The sequence below is a fragment of the Neurospora hispaniola genome (assembly GCF_033458365.1).
Source record: "Neurospora hispaniola strain FGSC 10403 chromosome Unknown B0T23scaffold_4, whole genome shotgun sequence".
In the NCBI taxonomy this organism is placed as follows: Eukaryota; Fungi; Ascomycota; class Sordariomycetes; order Sordariales; family Sordariaceae; genus Neurospora; species Neurospora hispaniola.
Window position 1 is genome coordinate 3,501,328 of NW_026944409.1, and position 19,753 is coordinate 3,521,080.

At 52.0% G+C, this 19,753-nt stretch overlaps 4 protein-coding genes across 4 annotated transcripts; 1 reads left to right on the top strand and 3 right to left on the bottom strand.

Moving 5' to 3' along the window:
* Nucleotides 1–930: 930 nt before the first annotated feature.
* B0T23DRAFT_317097 (uncharacterized protein) lies at nucleotides 931–3,366 on the bottom strand (the record flags this gene model as incomplete). The annotated part of the gene is made up of 3 exons (XM_062834978.1): nucleotides 931–2,153; nucleotides 2,652–3,073; nucleotides 3,335–3,366. The coding sequence occupies 3 exons, from the start codon at nucleotides 3,364–3,366 to the stop codon at nucleotides 931–933; spliced, it is 1,677 nt and encodes a 558-aa protein (XP_062693325.1).
* Nucleotides 3,367–4,499: 1,133 nt separating this feature from the next.
* B0T23DRAFT_380690 (uncharacterized protein) lies at nucleotides 4,500–7,899 on the bottom strand. Its single transcript, XM_062837224.1, has one exon. The coding sequence runs from the start codon at nucleotides 7,546–7,548 to the stop codon at nucleotides 4,996–4,998; it is 2,553 nt and encodes an 850-aa protein (XP_062693326.1). The 5' UTR covers nucleotides 7,549–7,899; the 3' UTR covers nucleotides 4,500–4,995.
* A 1,574-nt stretch (nucleotides 7,900–9,473) lies between these two features.
* On the top strand, nucleotides 9,474–11,099 carry B0T23DRAFT_151780 (FAD dependent oxidoreductase). Its single transcript, XM_062832548.1, has one exon. It carries the CDS (start codon nucleotides 9,565–9,567, stop codon nucleotides 11,068–11,070), a length of 1,506 nt encoding a protein of 501 aa, XP_062693327.1. The 5' UTR covers nucleotides 9,474–9,564; the 3' UTR covers nucleotides 11,071–11,099.
* A 1,029-nt stretch (nucleotides 11,100–12,128) lies between these two features.
* Nucleotides 12,129–13,093, bottom strand: B0T23DRAFT_404877 (putative transcription initiation factor; the record flags this gene model as incomplete). Its single annotated transcript, XM_062838943.1, has 4 exons — nucleotides 12,129–12,145; nucleotides 12,206–12,632; nucleotides 12,707–12,782; nucleotides 12,840–13,093. The coding sequence occupies 4 exons, from the start codon at nucleotides 13,091–13,093 to the stop codon at nucleotides 12,129–12,131; spliced, it is 774 nt and encodes a 257-aa protein (XP_062693328.1).
* Nucleotides 13,094–19,753: the final 6,660 nt, after the last annotated feature.

The window sequence follows — 19,753 nt, forward strand, 5'->3', positions numbered from 1 at the left end:
TTTGGAGCGTTGAACGCCCTTCTTTGTTTTCGTTTTTCCTGTTTTTCCCCCCCTTCATTTTCTTTTTCTTCTTATGTTCTTACCCGCTGGGAAGGGATATTACCTACCTACCTACCTACCTCTAAACTTCCTGTACATATCTACTGTGGGAATATCTTCCCTATCCAATCAGAGCCGTTGTTTTCGGGATGCGGTTCATCAACGTTGAATGAACGCTTGACAAAAACCATCGCTGCTGCTGCTGCTGCTGCTGGTACTCTGAGCTGAGCTGCTTGGTGATGTACCTACTGCTGGGCCGCGTGCCTCATATTCATCATGTTCATGTGGACTACCTTACTGCAGGGCTAAAGTGTGCTCTGCTTTGATTTGTTCTCGAGTGGCAGTTATTCTACTTGCTCAAACGCGCGCGCCGATCTGATCACTTCCAACGGGTCCGATAACGATCTTACGCCGCTACTGTGATAACTGTGCCTTCCTACCTCTAGGTATCTTGCTCAATGCTACGCTTACGCTGCTGTCAGTGCTTGGAAGATATGCAGTTGATGGCGAGCTTTCAGAGGAAAGTGCGAGAGGAGAATTGCCATCAAGGCCCTATGTATTTATTTACTATGTTATTGCCTGCCTTGTTCTTTTCTAGCTAGTAGCTATGGGTATATGTATACTTGTGCCAGCCCCTTGTTTACCGTCCTTCTCTTTCGATAACCTGCTATCACCCGCGATCCATATTTCTCGAATCTGGGTTTGGCGAATCGTATATGTCCATTTTCAACAGGTGTTCATCTTCCCAACTTAGGTTTGCTTTGGTCTCTCATCCGTTTCGTCTTGTTTTCTCTTCTCTCCGCCTCGAACCGGCTCATCAGGCTTTTCGCCATTTTTCGTCGAAAGCTTGGGCAAGTCAAATCTGGTCTCCTCCTCCTCCTCCTCCTCCTCCTAAGGGACGGACACCTCTGTGCTTCTGCCGCCACCACCACCACCACCAGCTCCCCTGCCTCCGCAACAACTCCCGCTACCACCATCACCGCCGCCACTGGCAGTAGCCCTGAGGATACCGTCGATACCAAAGGGCACATGGAGCGTGCGGGGACTAGACACCGCGTTGTTCATATCACTGCTCATACCCCCACCGTTAAGAGCGCTCAAGCCACTCATGTCTCCCATTCCTATCCGCTGTGTGAGGGGAATCACACCCAGAGGGTCATTAGACATCATTCCCTGTGGTAATCCATCCGACATGGGCATCAAAGCCTCGTGGCCCTGGCTTGGAACCTGCTGATGTTGACCTACGTCACACACCTGTTGTTGCTCCAACCCCTCTCCACCGCCAACCAAAGATGGCGCCGCCTTCCCGTGAATGACGCATCCGATACAGGCGCAATCATCTCCACACGGACAAGATAGAGACTCGCCGGCACAGTTAGGTAGTGGGATGGTAGCCCACAGAAAGTCTGCCGTGGAGAGGTACTGTTCTTCGCTAGGGGTACCTGATGCGTCGCTGGGCGTCTGGGCCTCGACTGGCGAGTCGGGCGGCAGTTGCTGCTGAGATTGCTGCTGTTGGCCGGTTCGAGAACCACGAATAGGGCTGCGGATTTGGTATTGTTGCTGTTGCTGCTGCTGAACCCCAACAGTAGCAGCAAAGTCGAGACTGCTGTGATGGCTGTTACCAGCGGAACTGCCGATGGGACTAGCAATGTTGAAGTTATAAGCATCCTGGACATACTGAATGGTTTGACTGTTGTAAGGATGTGCGACACATCCGATGCATTGACAGCCAGGACCGCAAGTGCATTCGTGACTTGTGCCAGTGCCATCACCTCCCCCGCCAGACAGGAATAGACCAAGGCTGAGGTCGGCTCCTTGCTGGGCTGCTTGTGCGGCAGCGGCCCCTTGGTGGATCATTTGTTGGTAGGTTTGGGGGTCAAGAGGGTGGTTCCAGGAACCGTACTCCTCTGGGTACCGAAAGACGGTCTGGTAACCAAAGGGCATAACTGTGGGCGTTAAGGGTTGTTGCTGCTCCTTAAGCTGTAAAGGAGGTTGAGCGTTGAACTGCATAGGGTTTGCGGAAGACTGTCCGTAACCCGACTGAGGCATAGCGACAGAGCCATTAACACGCAGTTGAGATCCTCGTAATTCACGACTACCACCACAACAGCTCCCTTTTTTGTGGATACCCTCGATTCCCTCTGTGCCTGCCCCTTCCATTTCTTTGCCTTTGGAATTCAAGTCCTTTTTGACTTGGTTCCATTGTAAGGCCTCGCTGGTAAAACTCTGATCTCCAATAGTGGTCGATGGACTGCTTTGAGACGCTGGTCTACTTTGACTATGTGTAACTTGTTGTCGAGGGAAGCTTTCCAATCCCGTGAAAGTGCCATCGATAGCCCCACTGCGGTTGGTGATTTGCTGTCTCTGTAAGGCAGCGAAGATGGCCATTTGCTCAGAGATGGTGTTGTTTTCAGTCTTGGATCCCTGTTGCGGTGGCTGCGCGACTCCGTCGTGTCCCACTGAAGAAACGGATGAAAAAGTTTGTTGGTTCAACGGAGAGTCATTGGCGCTGACAGCTGAAAATCCCATTCCATGATTTAGTCCCGGTTGACACCCAAGTGGTAGCTGCACCGTTAGATTGACGCTCGTCATCAGTTCGCCGGCAGAGACACCCGCCATATTCGGACCCAAGGCGGCATTGTGCTGTGCGGCCACGCCGAGTTTCGTTATGTCTAGGTCAAACGTCGGCAAATGATGTCGGGAATGTGGCTTCGATATGGAGCCCGATTTGCTCACTCTTAAACCAGGTCGCGCCGGGGTTGATGAAGAGGCATGAAGGCGAGGCGCCGGGATGCCTTGGGCAGCGGCCGTAGGCGAATGGTCTTCTGTGGAACTACCGTGAACAGAACCACATCCGCACGTTTGCTTTCGAGGAATCGCTACCTTCACGCCTCCACCTCCGCAAGAGCAGCTTGGAGGCCGATTTGGACAAGCGCAAAGGCTCAGGGGCCGTCCTGGTTTCCTAACGGGCACCATAACGCGCTCGGTGGCATGAGTGCATTTTGTAGAACGATGGCCGCGAATACATGGCGCACTAAGGGGAAAAGAGAGATGTCAGCCTTAAAAAAAAAAAAAGAACAGAAAAAGACAAAAAAAAAACAAAAAAGAAGAGAGTCCGAAAGATGTATGTCTGACTAGAATTGCCAGCTTCGGTTTCGGAAGGCAGCGAACGGATGAGTTTGGTGCGACGGCACACCGGTGCCCTTTGCCTGCGGGATAACAAATTCCGGTATGGCAAAACATACGAGTATAAAGACGAGAGAAAGGGTCAAAGTAAATGAGAAGAGTGACTTACCAGGCCATCTTCTGGCCGTTGATGATGGGCATTTTGGCAGCTGGTGGTAGGTCTTCCAAGTGATGACCTTACTCAAAGTTCGTAAGAGATGAGCGAGGGGTGGAAACCGCTCGAGAAAATTGACTTGAGGGAACCCCCCCGGTCACCCTCAGTCACCAGGGACCAGCGGCTCGGCCCCGTGTCTCGCGTGCGTAAAACGTGCTCGTTAGGGTTTTGACTCTGCTGGGTCCTTGGGTGATGATAGGATAGGAGAGCTCTCTCACGGCTCACCGTCGCACCTGGATCTCCTGGTCGGGTCTTGGTAGTAGCTCGGGGTCCCGAACTGTTTGTTCATGGACGGTTCAGGAGACCAGATGGGTGATCCGTGGGACCGTACGATTTGATATGGTCAGGACTTCAGTGGTGGATTGTCAGACCAGGATTTTGGCTGGCTATGGTTGCGTGGTTAATGTCCTGTGGAGGTCCTGTCCATGAGAGCTCTTGATTCGGTTGGCAGCTGTCACGGTGAATCCTCGAGTAGAGATGATGTATGCCCGTACGAAGAGTAGTGTAAAACGTAAAAGATTGCCTGAGAATGCATATGATTCTAACAAGTGAAGGTTCCCCCTAGTTCGTCTGGCCGTGAACCGACGACGGCAGCGGCAACCTACGGCAGGTCAAAGTGACAGTGCCCCGGGACGGAAGCAACCTGAATGCAGCAGGTAGTAGTAGTAGTAGTAGTAGTAGTAGCAGCCAAAGCAAGGGACGAATGAGTTCAACACTTCTGATGTTACACTCTCATGTTAACCAAAGCTCCTTCTGTGGTACTGGTGCTGGGTAGGTATAGTGTGGGTAGTAGTGACTGCCTACCTCTACCCTGCCTTGGGTTCTGACGGGAACAGCCTCACTGCGGCTTATGAACGAGGAAGGAACGACTGACTGACTTCTCTTCGGCAGACGACCCGCGTCTCTTTTCCCAAGAAGTCCAAGAGGATCGATCATACAGACAGACGAGCAAGGCGGTGGCGATTGTACCAGGGCAGCCGTAGACGCCAGGGTCCAACAGGCGCTGTTCGAGGCTCGTCTGCCGTCTTTCAATGTTTTGAAACTCGGATCACGAATGGGCATCGGTTATTATGGTGTGGACTGGGCGGTTGGTGCTTGGTGGGTTGTTGCTCTTCTGGTGGTGGGGGGTGCGGTCTTGTCGGACCAGTTTGAGCATGTTTTCATTGGCTATTTCCTGGTGACTAAGCTAGGTATTCTTGTACCTGGGTACTCTTTCCCAATTTGCATCCATCCCGCAGCCAGACTGCCAGTAAAGCCAAGAGTTCCAACGCACAGGCGCACTTGTCGTTTTGTGAGCAAGAGCACCCGACACGATCAAAGACTAAGCCAGGAAGAGCAACTGAAAGAGGCTGACGGGACTGGATTTTCGCCATACTCGACAACTTCCATTGGTTATTCCCATCAAGTATCACAAGGCTGACATGTATAAGACGTGACGGCTTCCGAAAGTGGTAACTGCTGACACTCGGCTGCAGTGTGTGTGACAAACCTTGAAAGTTGCGTAGGTAATTGCAAGTTGAGGGTTAGACAAGGACATGGAAATAAGGGTTGTGTATGCTTGTTCCACCTCGAACCACCTCCGGGTGTACTGTATTCCGGACAGCGAGTGTCATCTACTACTTCTCCCCCTCCGAGTCCGACCCAGCAAACATGTCAACAGCCCGCATCCGCTTCTTTGTCGGCGCAGCCTTGTTCGCCGATATCTGGAATCCAGCCACCGACTTAACTTCCACCGCCTTCGAATCTGTTGTTGATGCTGATGCTGGTGCTGATATCTGAACGGCCTCTCCCATGACCACATCCCCATCATCCGTCGTAGTGAGATTCCGCAAAAGGGCCATAAAGTCACCATCAGGCGTCCCATCAATATCATCATCCGAAAACAGCTCGTCCGTTCCCGAACTATACTGCATATGATTCGGCGGCAGCACCAGCTCCCCATCCGTATCACCCGTCTCCAGCATCCTTTCCACGTACTCCGCTTCTATCCCCTCTTCCGTTTCGGCTGTAGTAGATGTCTCCTGAAGTGTTGACACCGGCAAGAAACCGGTAGCCTTGGCCTGATTTGTAGTAGCAGCAGGCCCATCTACCGTTTTCCATTTCCCACCCGTAGCAGCAGCAGCAGCCGCAGCCTTCTTCTCCGCCTCCTCCTTTTCCACTTCCTTCGCCTTCAGTGCAGGCGGGTTTTCGAAGCTCTTGACGAAGAACTCGTGTGTCTCGATGGGGAACACACACCAACCCTCCCATAGACTCAGGACAAGGCCAACGCTGCGTTTCCACTTGTCCGCGCGCAAACGGCCCCAGTTGAGCTTGTCGGCCATCATACCCAGCAACTCAAACGTCTTACGGGCGCGTAAAGCGGTCTCAAAGAGTTGCCGGTAGCGCCAGGCGTGGCGGATGCCGCTTGTCGATGAGGAGGAGAGGATGTCGCTGATTACATAAAGACCCAGGAGTCGGGCGGCGCTAAGGTCGGGAGTGCTGTCGTTAGTCTTGTCCTTGTCCTTGTCCTCTGCTACGGGGGATGGATCCCGGAAGTTATTCCCGTCTTGTCCTTCGCGCTCGCGGGAGCGCTGTTGGTGGTCGGGGTTGGCGGGCGTGTAGGAGAAGGGGGATTCGACGTTAGAAATGATCATGTCGACGATCTCATCGGCGCCTCGACTTGCGTGGGTGATGGCAAATGCAGTGATGCGGGCAATGTCTCCTTTTCTGATCTTGGATAGTGTCGTGGGCAGCCGAGCTAGCATGTGCGCTAGCTTGGCCTTTTCTATGGGGTTGAGGAATGTGTCTTCTTGCCCGTTGTGCTCTTTTTGTTCGTCCTCGAAATCGTCCTCTTCGTCCGTGTCGTATGCCGAATCGGAGGCAATCTCGTCCACTGATGTTGTATACTCGTAGGCGAGGGGCTCGGGCGACTTCCACGCGTGGCTTCCTTCGAAGAGTGGGACATACTTGGGCTTTCCCCTCTTTGCCTGGGAGCCCGTTACGATCTCCCATAGCCTCCAGCGATACCATATTCCGCCCTCGCTGCGAGCATCCCAAATCCATGCCCACCTCTCTTCTCGCTGAACGTCTGGTCGAGACATGAGAAGAGCCTCAAATTCGGGTCCGTGCTCCAAGACGGACTCGACGACTTTGTGAATCATGCGCAGTGTCCTGATGTCTCGTGGAGGTTTTACGGGAACATGGAGCAGACCACTTCTGCTAATAGCGGACCCTGGAGGACCATAATGTGATGGAGGAGCATAGTTGCGTCCATAGCCTCCGTGATGCAGACCATGGCCGATCGGCTTTTCCTCCACCCGCTTTGCGCCGAATGGATGTGATGCTGTCGTCGAAGTCTGAACGGCCGTCAAGCCCGACGCTATGGCGGCCGATGAAAGATGTCTGTGCAAAGATAGAAAGTAACCATAGCCAAGGTAACGGTTTTGTAGCGCGCTCACGGCGCCATCGATCTCGGTTGCGGGTGTTTCCTTGGACAAGGTGACGATGGCGGCAATGGACTTGCGCTCCGTCCCTTGTGGGCCAGATGGTGGAACAAACTTGACGTTCTCGACCGTCAAGTTGGGTGGTATGAGCGCCTTGATGACGGCTGGCGATGTGCTCGGCGGGAGGTTGGAAAGACGTAGTGTGGGTTTCGAAATGGCCTTCTCCTCTGCTCGGCCGTTAACGGTCGCTTCCTCCTCGTTGTCGCTATCATTGAAAACCCTGGACACGGGCAAAGAGCTCTTCTCGCCATCCCTCTCCCTCTCCCTCTCCTCAAACCCTGGTCTTGACCTAGACTCTTCGTGGGGCCTTTGGCGACTGGAATGGAAATCATCGTATGACCTCTTCTTTCCGAACGATGTTGGAGGAGGTCCTAGACTGCCGGGACCACTTTTGAGACTGTTGACGCCAAAGTGTCTCTTGCCCGTTCCTCCAAACGGCTGTCCACCAAGGGTTGGCCTTTCGGGTCGGTCGTTACCGTATCGGGAGTTTGGTGGTCGTGATTCGGAACTGTCATCGTGGTCGAAGCTCTTGACAAAGTCCTCATAGACAGCGGCCGTCTCAGCAGCTTCTCTGCGGCGCTTGGCCTCTGCCTCTGCCTTTTGGCGCTCGAATGCGGATTGCTTGGTGGCCCTCTGGAGCTTCGCCTCCACGTCAGGAAATTCGGCAATCTTCTTGGACGACGACATGTTATCGATTGGGCATGGCTGGCTACGACGAATAATCACGGTGCTGGCTGTTCGTGGTCAGCAAGGTGCTGCTGATGCCTGATGCGACTGGGGACGGGACGTGGAGCGACGAAAGCGCGGTGCACCGCAGAGTGGCTCTCCCCGTTGTGATAGTATGCTACTAGAGGTACCTCTAGGTAGGCGAGGGCGCTAGGCCCGTAGCTGCGGATGGCCCGTGGGGGAACTTGAATGTGGTAGGGCCATGTAATATTACAGGAACGTAAGGAAGAACCGCCTAGATGAGGACATCGTACGCGTATTTTACAAGTTCTCTTTTCATAATCGTTACCGTAGAGGTACAGTATCAAGAGTATGTAGCAGTTGATCTTCAATCTTTGAACTTGTCGAAATTTGTGTTCCAAACTGGAATATCCTCTCGTCGCTGTGCCACCCTAAACTTTGCGGCTCGGCCGGCCACTTGAAACCACAAGGTCTTTGCATTGGATTCGGAACCTCCGAAGATGGTGCGGCCTGGTGTGTCAAGTCAGAGTGTTACTCGGCTGCGGACATGTGCGAAAGAGGACAACAACAACTAATAACTTGAACTTTTAGAACAGAGCTCTGGGGGCATCTGGCTTCGAGCTGTTAAGCGAACAACATTAAATGGGCAATTGTCAACACAGCTTGCCAGATGATGAACTCCCAGGTCGTTCGTTGACCGGAACATCATGATTGGACTCATACTGATTTATGTCGACTCCTCACGATGCCTGCCACCACCCGCCATCTCGTGATCTAATGATCACACAAATTGCAGAATCGTGATGCACGACCGGGGACAGTCTCCCTCTCTGGTCACTGCATTTGGTCAATATCCAACTACCTACTATTCTTTTCCACTTTCTCTTGCTCGAAATGATCTAAGCAGCTGGCAACACCGGCAGCCAATTCGAATATCGGCGCCGGCGTGCCGGAGTGGCACAGTCGTAAGCAATGCTTGTCGATGCCCTGCAGCAAGCAAGGGATTCCCAAGAAGAGACCTGGCCAGTGCTCAGCTTACGGCATCTCCGCCATCGTATGTCTTTTTTGAGGCTGTCCTCTTGCAATCCAACATCAAATAATCATCTTCCGTCTTCCGACTTCTACCACGAGTCTTTCCATTTCCTCTGTTTGTTGCTTTCTCCTCTCTTTCTTTCACCGACCTCTCTCCTCTTTCACGACACTGGAACTTGACAGAACCAACATCAAGAGGCCCTTCCTTCGTCATCTGCAAATTGTCACAAGTTGCTTGTCTTCCCCGCGTTTCCCTCAACCATTCAGGTTTCTTCGTTTCATCAAACAAGACTCCACCTCTCTGGAGTTGCAGCGCCCTTTCTTTGATATGGTCACTGCAATGCTCCCCGCCGCCATGCGGTCATACTGTATCCCCTAGAAACTGGGCCCCTTCTCCTCAGTTCCAAAATCGTATTCTTTCACTCGCTCCAGTCGCTGATCCCCTCGCCTTCCCAACTCCCGCAATAACACACGCCGGCGCTTGTTATCGCTCCACCCTAGACTAGTGTACCTTTCTTTCTCTAGGTTGCCTCCTTTTCCCGCTTGTGGGCTACTAGTGTAGTCTAACGGTCTCACTGATGGATTGCTGGATTTCCTAAAAATGCCGCTCCTTTTTCTTCCGTAATCTGCAGGTTTCAAATAATTCCTTGGTTCTTTTCTTTTCTACTCCCTGATGTGAAACATCACATTCTTGCTCTTTCTGCACGGTCTTGAACCGGCAACAAAGACTGAGCGTGCCAGCACACGGCCAACCACTTCCACACACTGCACTGACACAAGGCACACAGCAGCAGACACACATACACACACACACACACCCCCACAAACTCGACAGGCGCGAGCATTGCGCAACCCTACCTACCTCTACCTCAGACCACTCAGACCCCCTCAGCTGGCACGGTCCTTTTGTTGATCCTTTCGTCCTCTGACGTCCCCTGCCGCTCCATTCTTGCCAAGTCGAACCTTGTTCTCCTTCATTTCCCGATGGCGACTCCCTCAGCTCCTTCCTCTTCTCTTCCTCCTAAACCCCAGCAGTCGTCATCCGCTTCCTCTCCTCTTTCTCCTCCTTCTTCCATTCTCATCATCGGCTCTGGCGTCTTTGGCTTGACCACCGCCTATGCCCTTTCTCGCCGTCATGACTTTGTCAACACCACCATCACCGTCGTAGACAGGGCCGACCCGTCTAACCCAGACGTCTTCCCCGCTCCCGACGCTGCCAGTGTCGACACCAGCCGCATCATCAGAGCCGACTATCCCGATGCTGCCTACGCTGCCCTAGCCGCCGAAGCTCAGCTTCAATGGCGTCAACAAACCCACCCCGATGACCTTGGGTCAGAAGGACGTTACTCCGAGAGTGGCCTTCTTGTGGTCGCTGACGGACCAGCTCCACCACCGGGAACACCTGTGGTACCTGGAACCAGCGTCATCGACAAGTCCAAGCTTACAGGCATGGACTACGCCCGCTTTAGCTGGGCCAACGTGCTTTCTCTCGCCTCCAGTGACCTCGAGCTTGCCGCCCGAATCAAGGAGTGCCCCAACACCGACGCCATCAAGGCAGCCCTGGGCACCGGCGGCTCCTCCGGCTCCTGGGGCTACATCAACGGTCTGTCCGGCTGGGCCAACGCCGGTGCCTCCATGGCCTGGCTCTACAAGCGCGTCAGAGCTGAGGACCGTATCAACTTTGTCGTCGGCGAAGTGACCAATCTTGAAGTGTCTGGTAACACCGTTACCGGCGCCCGACTTTCAGACGGCCGCGTCCTCTCCGCCGACCTCGTCATGGTTTCCGCTGGTGCCTGGACCGGCCGTCTCGTCGACCTGACAGGACAAGCCATCGCCACTGGCCAAGTGCTCGGTTACATCGACCTCACGCCCGAGGAAGAGGCTCAGCTGGCCCACATGCCCGTCATCCTCAACCTCTCCACAGGCCTCTTCGTCATCCCACCCAAGAACGGCGTCCTCAAGGTCGCTCGGCATGCCTACGGCTACCTGAATCCCACGACCTTGTCCGTCCCACCGCTCGTGTCTTCCGTCACCACACCGGCAGCGGCTGTGTCTCTTCCTTTGACAACCCTCACAGACCCAACGCTCCAAATTCCCACCGAAGGCGCCGATGACCTCCGCCGCGCTCTACATGAGATGGTACCCCTCCCCTCGCTCCGCGACCGACCCTTTAGCAAGACTCGCATTTGCTGGTACTCGGATACCCCGACGGCGGACTTCATCATCGACTACCATCCCGAATACAAGGGCCTGTTTGTGGCTACGGGCGATAGTGGGCATGCGTTCAAGTTCCTGCCGGTCATTGGCGAGAAGATTGCCGATGTCATCGCCGGTCAGTGTCCGCCAGAGTTCGTGGGCAAGTGGAACTGGAGGTATCCCGCTAGCGATGCTGCCATCAAGACCGTGATCACGGAGGATGGTAGCCGTGGCGGAGTCCCAGGACTGATCTTGTCTACGGAGTTGGAAAGGACATTGGCTGTACTCAACTAAGAGGGGCGCACCAACTACGGAGGGGCAAAGAGATGTTCACATGCAAGCAAGCAAAACGCTACATCACGACACAACACAGAAGATTTGCATGAGGACAAGACATTGAAATAGATGTTGGCATTGCAGTGGATTGATACGTTAACCCACGAAACAAAACAAACGCAACACACAGTGCGTCGTCATAGATGCCAAGCAAAGTTGCACCTCTCCCTATGTAGCGGGATGGTTGCGCAAGTGAGAATAAATCCCACCCGCCAGAGTTTTTGTTCCTACTGCGACCCTTTTGGACCTGTCGGCTGATATTGTTTGTCATGCCAGACTTCATCTTGGGGATCGCTAGTGGTTGTTTTAGTATTTTTCTTCAGGTGACCAACTCAAACGTCAACCCGCAGAAAGCCAACCTCCCTCTCCTTCATCTTTCGCAGTGACCCCCTGTTTCCCTCATTCCCCAGGTTAGGTCCCTCATCTGCCATTAGAAGTGGGTATGTGAGGTGAAGTTGTAACAAAGTAAAAAAGGGTGTGAACGGCAATCGACCTGCGCAACATTGCCGCCGACAACATCAACCCGCTAGCGCGCGGTGTTTGTGTCGCCAGTCAACACTACAGTTGACCACTCTCCTTTTCTTCCCCCAACGCGCGATCTGCTCTATGGCTGTTTTAGGAATCGCCGAGAGGGAAATGACCGCCCCGACTTAAAATAACGTAGCAAGAATACCGCTCTTTCTTCCTTCTTTGTCGAACCTGAACGCCGCTGCAATGCTGCTGAAGAAAATAAAATGATGACGTAACCGCAAAAAAAAATAAACAGGACATTGATACAATGGTTCTCCCTGTCGACTCAAGCGTCAAACTCCGTTTGATGGTCGTAGTAGACGCAAACCGCGAGTCGCAAAAAGGTGATTTTCGGTTTTTTGGGTATGGGTGAGATTCGTCGTGAAATCATGATAGGTGTTTTTGTGGGTATAATTACAGTTGTCGACATGTTGTGTGGGAGGTGTTGTACTGCTGCGCGCGGCAGCATGACAATGATCACCATGTGCGAATTTCCAAAAGGGTCTTTAGACCTTGCGGAAATCTGGAGAAAAACAGTTAGTGACAATGAACACAGCAGAAAATGAGACATATGATAACAAACCTTGAAGCACAGGGTAGATCATTTCGAAGGCCTGGTAGATCTCCTCACGCACTTTCGCGCCGGTAAGGACAATCTTACCGCTGACGAAGATCAAGAGCACAATCTTGGGCTTGATCATGCGGTAGATGAGACCAGGGAACAACTCGGGCTCGTAAGAGCTGAAGTTGTGATGCTTGGAAGCAAGACCCTCGAGACGGATGGGGAACTTGATGTCGCAAGAACCGACAATGTTCTGAATCTTGAAGTCCGTGAACTTGGCGTTAAAACCGAGCTTCTGGATGATACGAGCGTACTTGCGCGACGCAAGCTTCGAGTCATCTTCGGACTTGGCACCGGTGACAACCATCTTGCCGCTGGCGAAGATCAGGGCAGTGGTCTTGGGCTCACGGATACGCATGATAACCGCAGCAAAACGCTTGGGGTTATACTGTTGCGGCTGTTAGACAACCATGGCCAAGACAGACAATGCAAGGGACCCCCGCAATCCAACCCGTCACGTACCTCGGCGTTTCTCGCGTGCAAGGCAATCGTCTTCAGATCAAGACGACAATCGAGGTTGACCGTCGCGACGATGTTCCTGTTTGGGTCAGCCCACAGCCCCTTGAGGGAAAAAGAAAAGCCAAGGTCTTCCTACTGTAGAGTAGGGGTCATGCCACTGGTGGGACCCTGGTTCGCTGCGGGCGTAGCCGCGGGGGTTGCGGGTGTCACCCCATTGCCGTTGGCGGCCTGCGCACCGATAGCTCCATTGACCGCGGCGCTCTTGTCGCTGTTCGCGGTGGACGTGGGCGGCGTAAGCTCGCCGGCCGCACCGGGGAAGGACAGGGAACCGGGCGCAGTGAAAGCCTTCGCCTGAGCGGCGTTGGACGGGTGGGTCTGGATAGCATCCATCTTGAATCAAATCTGAGCGCGAGTCTGAGATTTGGACTTGTGCGTTCTCGAACAGATCTGCGACCAGCGCTGTATTAGAATTACCGTAATATAAAAGTTGGTAAATGAGCGAAAGTGCAGTGCAAGATTGCGCAGATGTGCAGAGGCTGGTTGTGTAAAAGCCAAGTGCAAGTTTGTGGTTTGGGGGAAAAGTTCCAACGACGCGAGAAATGGTTATTTTATATGTGAGCGGGGGGTCTCGAGGGGTCGGTTTGTCACTGGATAGTGGGGCAACCGTAGTGAAATGGCAGCTCCCACCTATTCACCTCCAAATGGACAATGCAATGCAATGGGATGGGATGGGATGTAATAGTTGCCACCAAGGCTCAACTGAACCTCAACTCAACCCAGTGCAAAAAAGGCAAGGTGTGGACGCAAAGGGCGGGACGGGCGGGAGAGCGAGGGCTAAGAAGAGCTTACCAAATGCGGGAGATGAACAAGTTAATGTCTCCCCCAACACTTCTGTTCCTTTCCTGACAAGCACTCTTGGTAGGCACCTCTTGCGAAATCTTGCAATCGACGATGCGTCAAGAGGATTGGATATGTGTCGCGGTGGCTCGACGGTGATGCGTTGACGACCTGACGGTAGGCGGCAATGGACGAATGTCGAAGTGACTGATGTCTTCGCTTGTTACGTCGGAACGCAGGTAGTTCACTCTGGAACAGCTCACGGCAATTGATGACCGTAACCGGGACAGCTAAGGCAAGATGATGATGAGATGGTAAAGCGATGCACTGTGGCCTGTGCAACGAACTGAATCTTCTATTATCCTCGACGCCTAAAACGAAGTAGGTCGACGGCGGACGGAGGAGGTCGGATTCTTTTGCAGGCAAAGGGCGACGGTTATGTGTTTCCTTTGTCCGGAAGAGGATCGGATCTCCTGTCTGACGGCCGACTGACTGTGATTAACCCCTAAACCTAAATGAGAGAGATGCGCCCACACAACGCAGTGACGGTGACGGCGGATGGTAGAGAGAGAGAGATGATTGAGAGTAAAACGTTGAACGCACGACAGCAGGATGATGCTGTGCTGGTTGTGCTTCGTTGGATCTTCTTCTTCTTTCTGGATACCCGTGACAACAGCGACGACGACGATGCGTGTGATGCGTGTGCGGACGGGGCCGAGCTTCTCTGGATGGAAGTGGATTTGGAGATGAGGGGTGTGGTGGTTGTGGTGGTGGGGAAAATGAAAAGAAAATCGAGGCCGCACGCAGGTATCGGATACGTAGGGCCGGTCGGGACTTCCGCGCGAGACTCTCGAAACAATGGGTTGGAGGGAGCGCCCACTACTTATAATTTTCGGCCCAGTCTACGCTATGTCGCCTAAGGCACCCACGCTAATCTTGTGGCGGCGGGTCCCCTGGTCGTTATCGTTTTGGTGCGCCGCACTGTGAGCCGGATGCGGCCAATCAGCTGCCTTCATTGGCCCTTTTTATCTCTCTTGCCTGTTCGGTTATACTCCCTCACCCCGTCCTGCCGCCTCCTGAGCCACCCAGACATGCAGGCTTCCTCGATGTACCGGTACTTCTGTCTGACCCTGTCCTCTCTCCTTGCTCCTGCTCTCTACCTCCCTGTTCGGCGGCCAGAGCGCCCTTTCTCATCCTTCCCCTCCCCCACCAACCCCAAATCCGACAAACTTGCTGTTGCCAAGCCAAGCACTGGAACGGTTCCCAGCATGTCGTAATATGTTAACCCTCGCCACACACTCTTCGTCACAACAGCAACCTTCTGAAACCATTTTATTCTTTCCTCGCTTTTCTTTTGGAACCAACCGGTCAGGAAACGATTCTTTCTCCCTTTTTGCTACTCTATCATTCGGCTTGGGGTTTGGGCGCTTGGACGCATCATACCTTGAACTGTCCTCCAGCTTCATCAATCAGTTGATGGTCTCACATCTATCCCGGCGTATCATGGCTGTTCCTTCAATTATCATCCATCTATCTATACGACATCTAGTGCACAGCCGACACTTCCTTGTGTTGTGTCCGGTAATGTGCGTCGCCACTTCCTCGGTGCTTTTGGGCGTTGCGCGGGCCTGTGGTGGGCGGTCATTCCATTCGGCGGTTCTGTTTCGACAACAGCGAGAAGCGATGCATTGGCGGTCGCTCACCTACTTCTAGAGGTAGGTAGGCTTGCTCTCGCTTGATTACCAACCTACCTATCTCTACTGGCTCAGCACACATCGATCTCCCGCCCATTATCGATTTATGGCATCGACCTCGGCGCAAACTGGACCAACTTCCAACTTCCCGCTTCGAGGCCTCCCTCGCTCGGCTCTTGATTTCGGTTCTCATGGCGGCTACTTTCAGTGGACTTCATCTAACCAACCGCAACTGCTGCATCGCAATCCAGCTGAATAGCTTCTCGACATTTGGTCACCGCAACTTCCACATGGCGCTTGCAACTTCGCCTGCAACATATCCGACACTACCAGGACTTCAGCACACTCAGCTGCCTGTTTAGCGGATGACTGCGAAACCGACCGGGTTTCGCTTTCCTGCTTCGGGTACCGAATTTTGCCAAACCATTCCGCCACATCCCCAAAATCAGGAGTCACAAAAGCACCGACATAAAACAGCTTTCACAGTTCCAGGTTCAGCGCGCAGACATAAAGGGGAAAAAGACTGACTCGCAGAACATGCTACCGGCACACCTCAAATGGACGCAAAAAGGTGGTGCAGCGACATGAGCAATCAGACACGGTTGGCAGAGCAAAGATCTCGTCACTGATGGGATGACGCGGGACGCATTTGCACGCGTTGGACTTGATCACGACACAACAAAAAGCCTGCTTTTTTTTGCAACGAGACTCAAAACCAGGAGGGACGGGATCATCACGGGCAAAACAAAAGCGATACAAAGCGAGCCTCGTAAGCGTCACCAAAGGTAAGCGCGCCCTCCCTTTTCGCCCGCTTTGACATGTTTTATCAGGCTGCGAGTCCTGTCGGATGCCGTGTCGAGCCTTGTACCGGTACCTGTATCAAAATTTGGCGGGTCTGGATTGGCTCGTTGCCGTGGATAGTGCCTCATATCCCTGTCAGATTGCGTTTTCAGACCACGAGCCTCGTTTATGACTCATAACGTGTGCCCGGCCCCAGCGATTTTCATGGAAAATCACCAAAAAAAAAAACTCGTTTCCCTTCCGAACTCGCAAATTTTTCTTTCGGCTTTTCTTCGTCTTCTTCCCCCCCCTTTGCGACTCCCAGGTCACGCCATGCCCGTATTTGCCTCGGATGTCGGGTACCACGGACACCGAAGTTCAGTCGTGTCGTGTCGACAGTCGTTGCTGTTTGTTGCAAACGGCTTGCGTTGAAACCTGTTTCACCTGCAATCTCTTTTTTTTTCCTGGCCGTTTGTGGTGATGTGCTTGTTGAATGGAAACGAAAGCGGAAAAAAAGGAAAAAAAGAAAAAAAAAAATCAAAGTGGGAAGTAAGCCGGGTGTAGGCAAGCTTGTGCAAATGGTGTTGCCAAGTAATCAAAAGAAAGTGCACAAAAAGGCGACAGCGCCCAGTTCACATGCGAGATGGTTGCATAAGAATCAGCCAAAGGGTTGCATAACTGCCGCAATTGATTGGACACAAGCGGTCAGCCAATGATGTCGTAAAGGACCCGACGGCACAGTTGCGGCGGAGCCTTTGATTGCAAAGTCGTAATATTTGGTAATTACCGCAGCTCACAGGCGAGTGTACTGTGTACTGTGTACGCGATGGTCGCTCTTTTTGACCAGAAGCCTATGCAGACAATCTCGCAAGGACAGAAGTCTGGCCGTGATAGAACTTCCAAGTTCCAAGCACTATTTCAGCAACTGAAGGCAACAACCTTGCCTTGTTCGTGTTGTTGTTCATGTTGCTGTCGCAAATGTGTTCTCCAAGCAAAAGTGAGAAACGAACAGAAAGCGGTGGAATGTGGACTCTCATTCCCGTCTTTCACCCCGCTCATACCCACCTCCCACTACTCCCACCCACCAAAAAGCGCGCCGGCCAACAGTGCAAAAAGCGAAAGCCCAGCTGTGAGCGCTGTTGGTTCCCCGCCAGTGCGATCGCAAGCTGATTGGTCAAATATTGATAGTTGCTTGAACTATGTACAAACCGCGTCGTGCTTGGTTTCACCGCCGTATTGGAAGACGCGAATGAGCGCGTCCAGATTTCAAGGTTGGTCCATTGATACCCCTGATTAGACTCGATGACATATCCATCTCGCTGCAACTCTTTGGTGCCATCGTCTCTTTCCTTGACAACTTAACTCCGTCGTTCTGCAGATTGATAATGTAGGTAGTGTACAGTCGAGACCCCTGAAACTGCATGTAATTCAGACCGCCAAAATCCATGCACTAAATGGCGTATATGCAGTTTCTGGAGGCGGGGCTAGGGCAAAAATGGCGAATTCTGACCTGGAAATTCTATGCACTAACTAGCATATATGCAGAATCTGGAGGATGCAGTTTCAGGGGGTTCGACTGTATGTATCTTCACCGACTGCTGCTGCTCATCACAACCCGCCAGTCGCGGTGAGTGGTGTGTGAACATCGCCAGCTCATACATACTCACGCGTTTTTGTTTTCTTCTTTCTGTTGAGTTTGCTAATCGTCAAAATGTTTCGATGGGTCATACCATTTCAGGCTCTACATATTTGATTAATGTTTTGTGATGCTCATATCGCGGTAATTATTTTTAATCCATTTCCTTTCCTTTTGTCTCGTGATCTGGAACAACTGGGTACCGATGCCGGATACCATGCATTGCAGCTTTGACACATGACATCGATGTAGTCATTCACTCACTGTGATCCCAACAGAACAGAACGACAATGACAGCTGGACGGACGGGGCTAATAATAACGTGACATCGCTCATCGTAGTGTACTTGACACGTTCACAGAACAGGGTGAGGTTCCGGATGGTTCTGGACCAACCTCTGGAGCCGCGGATCGTGACATGGGTTAATGGGAAAAAAAAAAAGGGTCCAGCGTGGACAACGTGGAGGCCTGTCCAGGACAGTGATCATGAAGGTTGTCGTCAGGATAAGGTGCTTGGGGGTGAAAAGAGTATCTTTAGTAACAACGAACCACGTGTGCACGTGGGCTGGCTGGCAGGCAGGCAGGCTGGGTTGTTTTCGAACGGATAACCTCATCCTATCGGCTAGGTATGTACCACCACGTATATCGACATGGAACTTGCTCATCATCAGCAGGATCACGACTGATTGGGAGAGAGGGCAGGCAGCTTGACTTTGACTTCTCAATAGGCAGGGAGGGAGGGGTCTTGTTCATCAGCGGGTGGCATGCTTCAGCTTCATGTTCACCGTCCATCAATGGCCTTCAGGAGCAACATCTTGGTCGTTCTTTTCAGCTCAAAGTGCTCAGCGAAGCAAAAAGACATCAGAGTGAGCATACCTTATAAGCACATTGACAATGGAAGCTGAAAGACCTAAAGGTTAATTACCGAGTACATTACATACTTATATAATTACTGTCAGCTCACAGACTATATATGTATCTGAAACTCCTATTTACGGATTCGTCGTCTTCTCTTAACGTCAACCCCACCTGTTCACCTAATCACCTCTCTATCGTCTTTTCCTCTTTACTTTTCCTGTCTTCTTGGGTATCTTTACGTCTTCATCACTCCTCTCTTGAGCTTGCGCTGTAACCTATGTTCACTTCGTTTTATATAATCTTTCCTTCCCTCTGACATACCGCATGACACTTTCGCATTTGCCAGTTCTGCTATTAAACCTCCATTGAGGAAGTTGAAGACGTGCGTGATGGTATTGATCCCTCGGTTTCGCTATACCTCTTCTGAGGATTCACCGGAAGATGAAAGAAGATGTCGAGACTCTGGGATTCCTCTGGGGAATCATGTATGTGTACGGTATGTACTTACGCAAAGGAGGTATACATACATACATACAGTGGGTGGATGAGTGTATGTGACTGGTAGGTATGTCCCTTATTCGATTACTAACTGTTGTTCGGGTTTTCCACGTTAGTTTGTGTACAAAAGAACTGGCGCATAACTGAACATAAACAGCATGGTGGCATACATAGGTAGCGAGAAACAAAAGATCTAACTGTTTGACGTCAGAAAGCTACCTCTATGTACGTACCTAACTATATAAGTAAGCCTTGGTCTATCAACATACCTACCTTCTCGTGGATTCTCAGGTGTCAATGGCATGATCTACATTTTTTTTTTTTCTTTTTTTTTTTTTTTTTGGAAACTAACCTCGACAAAATCAGTCAAGTAGGACGGTTTCAAGAATTCGGATTAATGATCGTCTCGCTGGGGATAACATTTCGTAACAATGGGGTAACAAACACAGAGAGGGATACATATATAGTTATGTAGACTTGGTAGTTATCGCAGTTCATGATCTTTATACATAAGTCCATAGTCGAGAACAGTGAAGCACCCTTGATCCAACTCTTGAAGCTCTCTCTTTCCATGTGTCGGTTATCTGCCGGTCACCACCACCACCGCCCACCATTGTTGGTATGCCTCCTTAATGAATATCCCCGTCCGTTTCTTTCTAGATGAGATGCGCCCAAAGAGGGCGACGCACCTGATATACATTTAGTTTGTCTACTATGAACATCAATAAACAATATTGCCGGAGCGAAT

Coding starts and splice junctions, on each gene's coding strand:
- B0T23DRAFT_380690 (XM_062837224.1), bottom strand. CDS start 7,548: ATGTCGTCGTCCAAGAAGATTGCCGAATTTCCTGACGTGGAGGCGAAG.
- B0T23DRAFT_151780 (XM_062832548.1), top strand. CDS start 9,565: ATGGCGACTCCCTCAGCTCCTTCCTCTTCTCTTCCTCCTAAACCCCAG.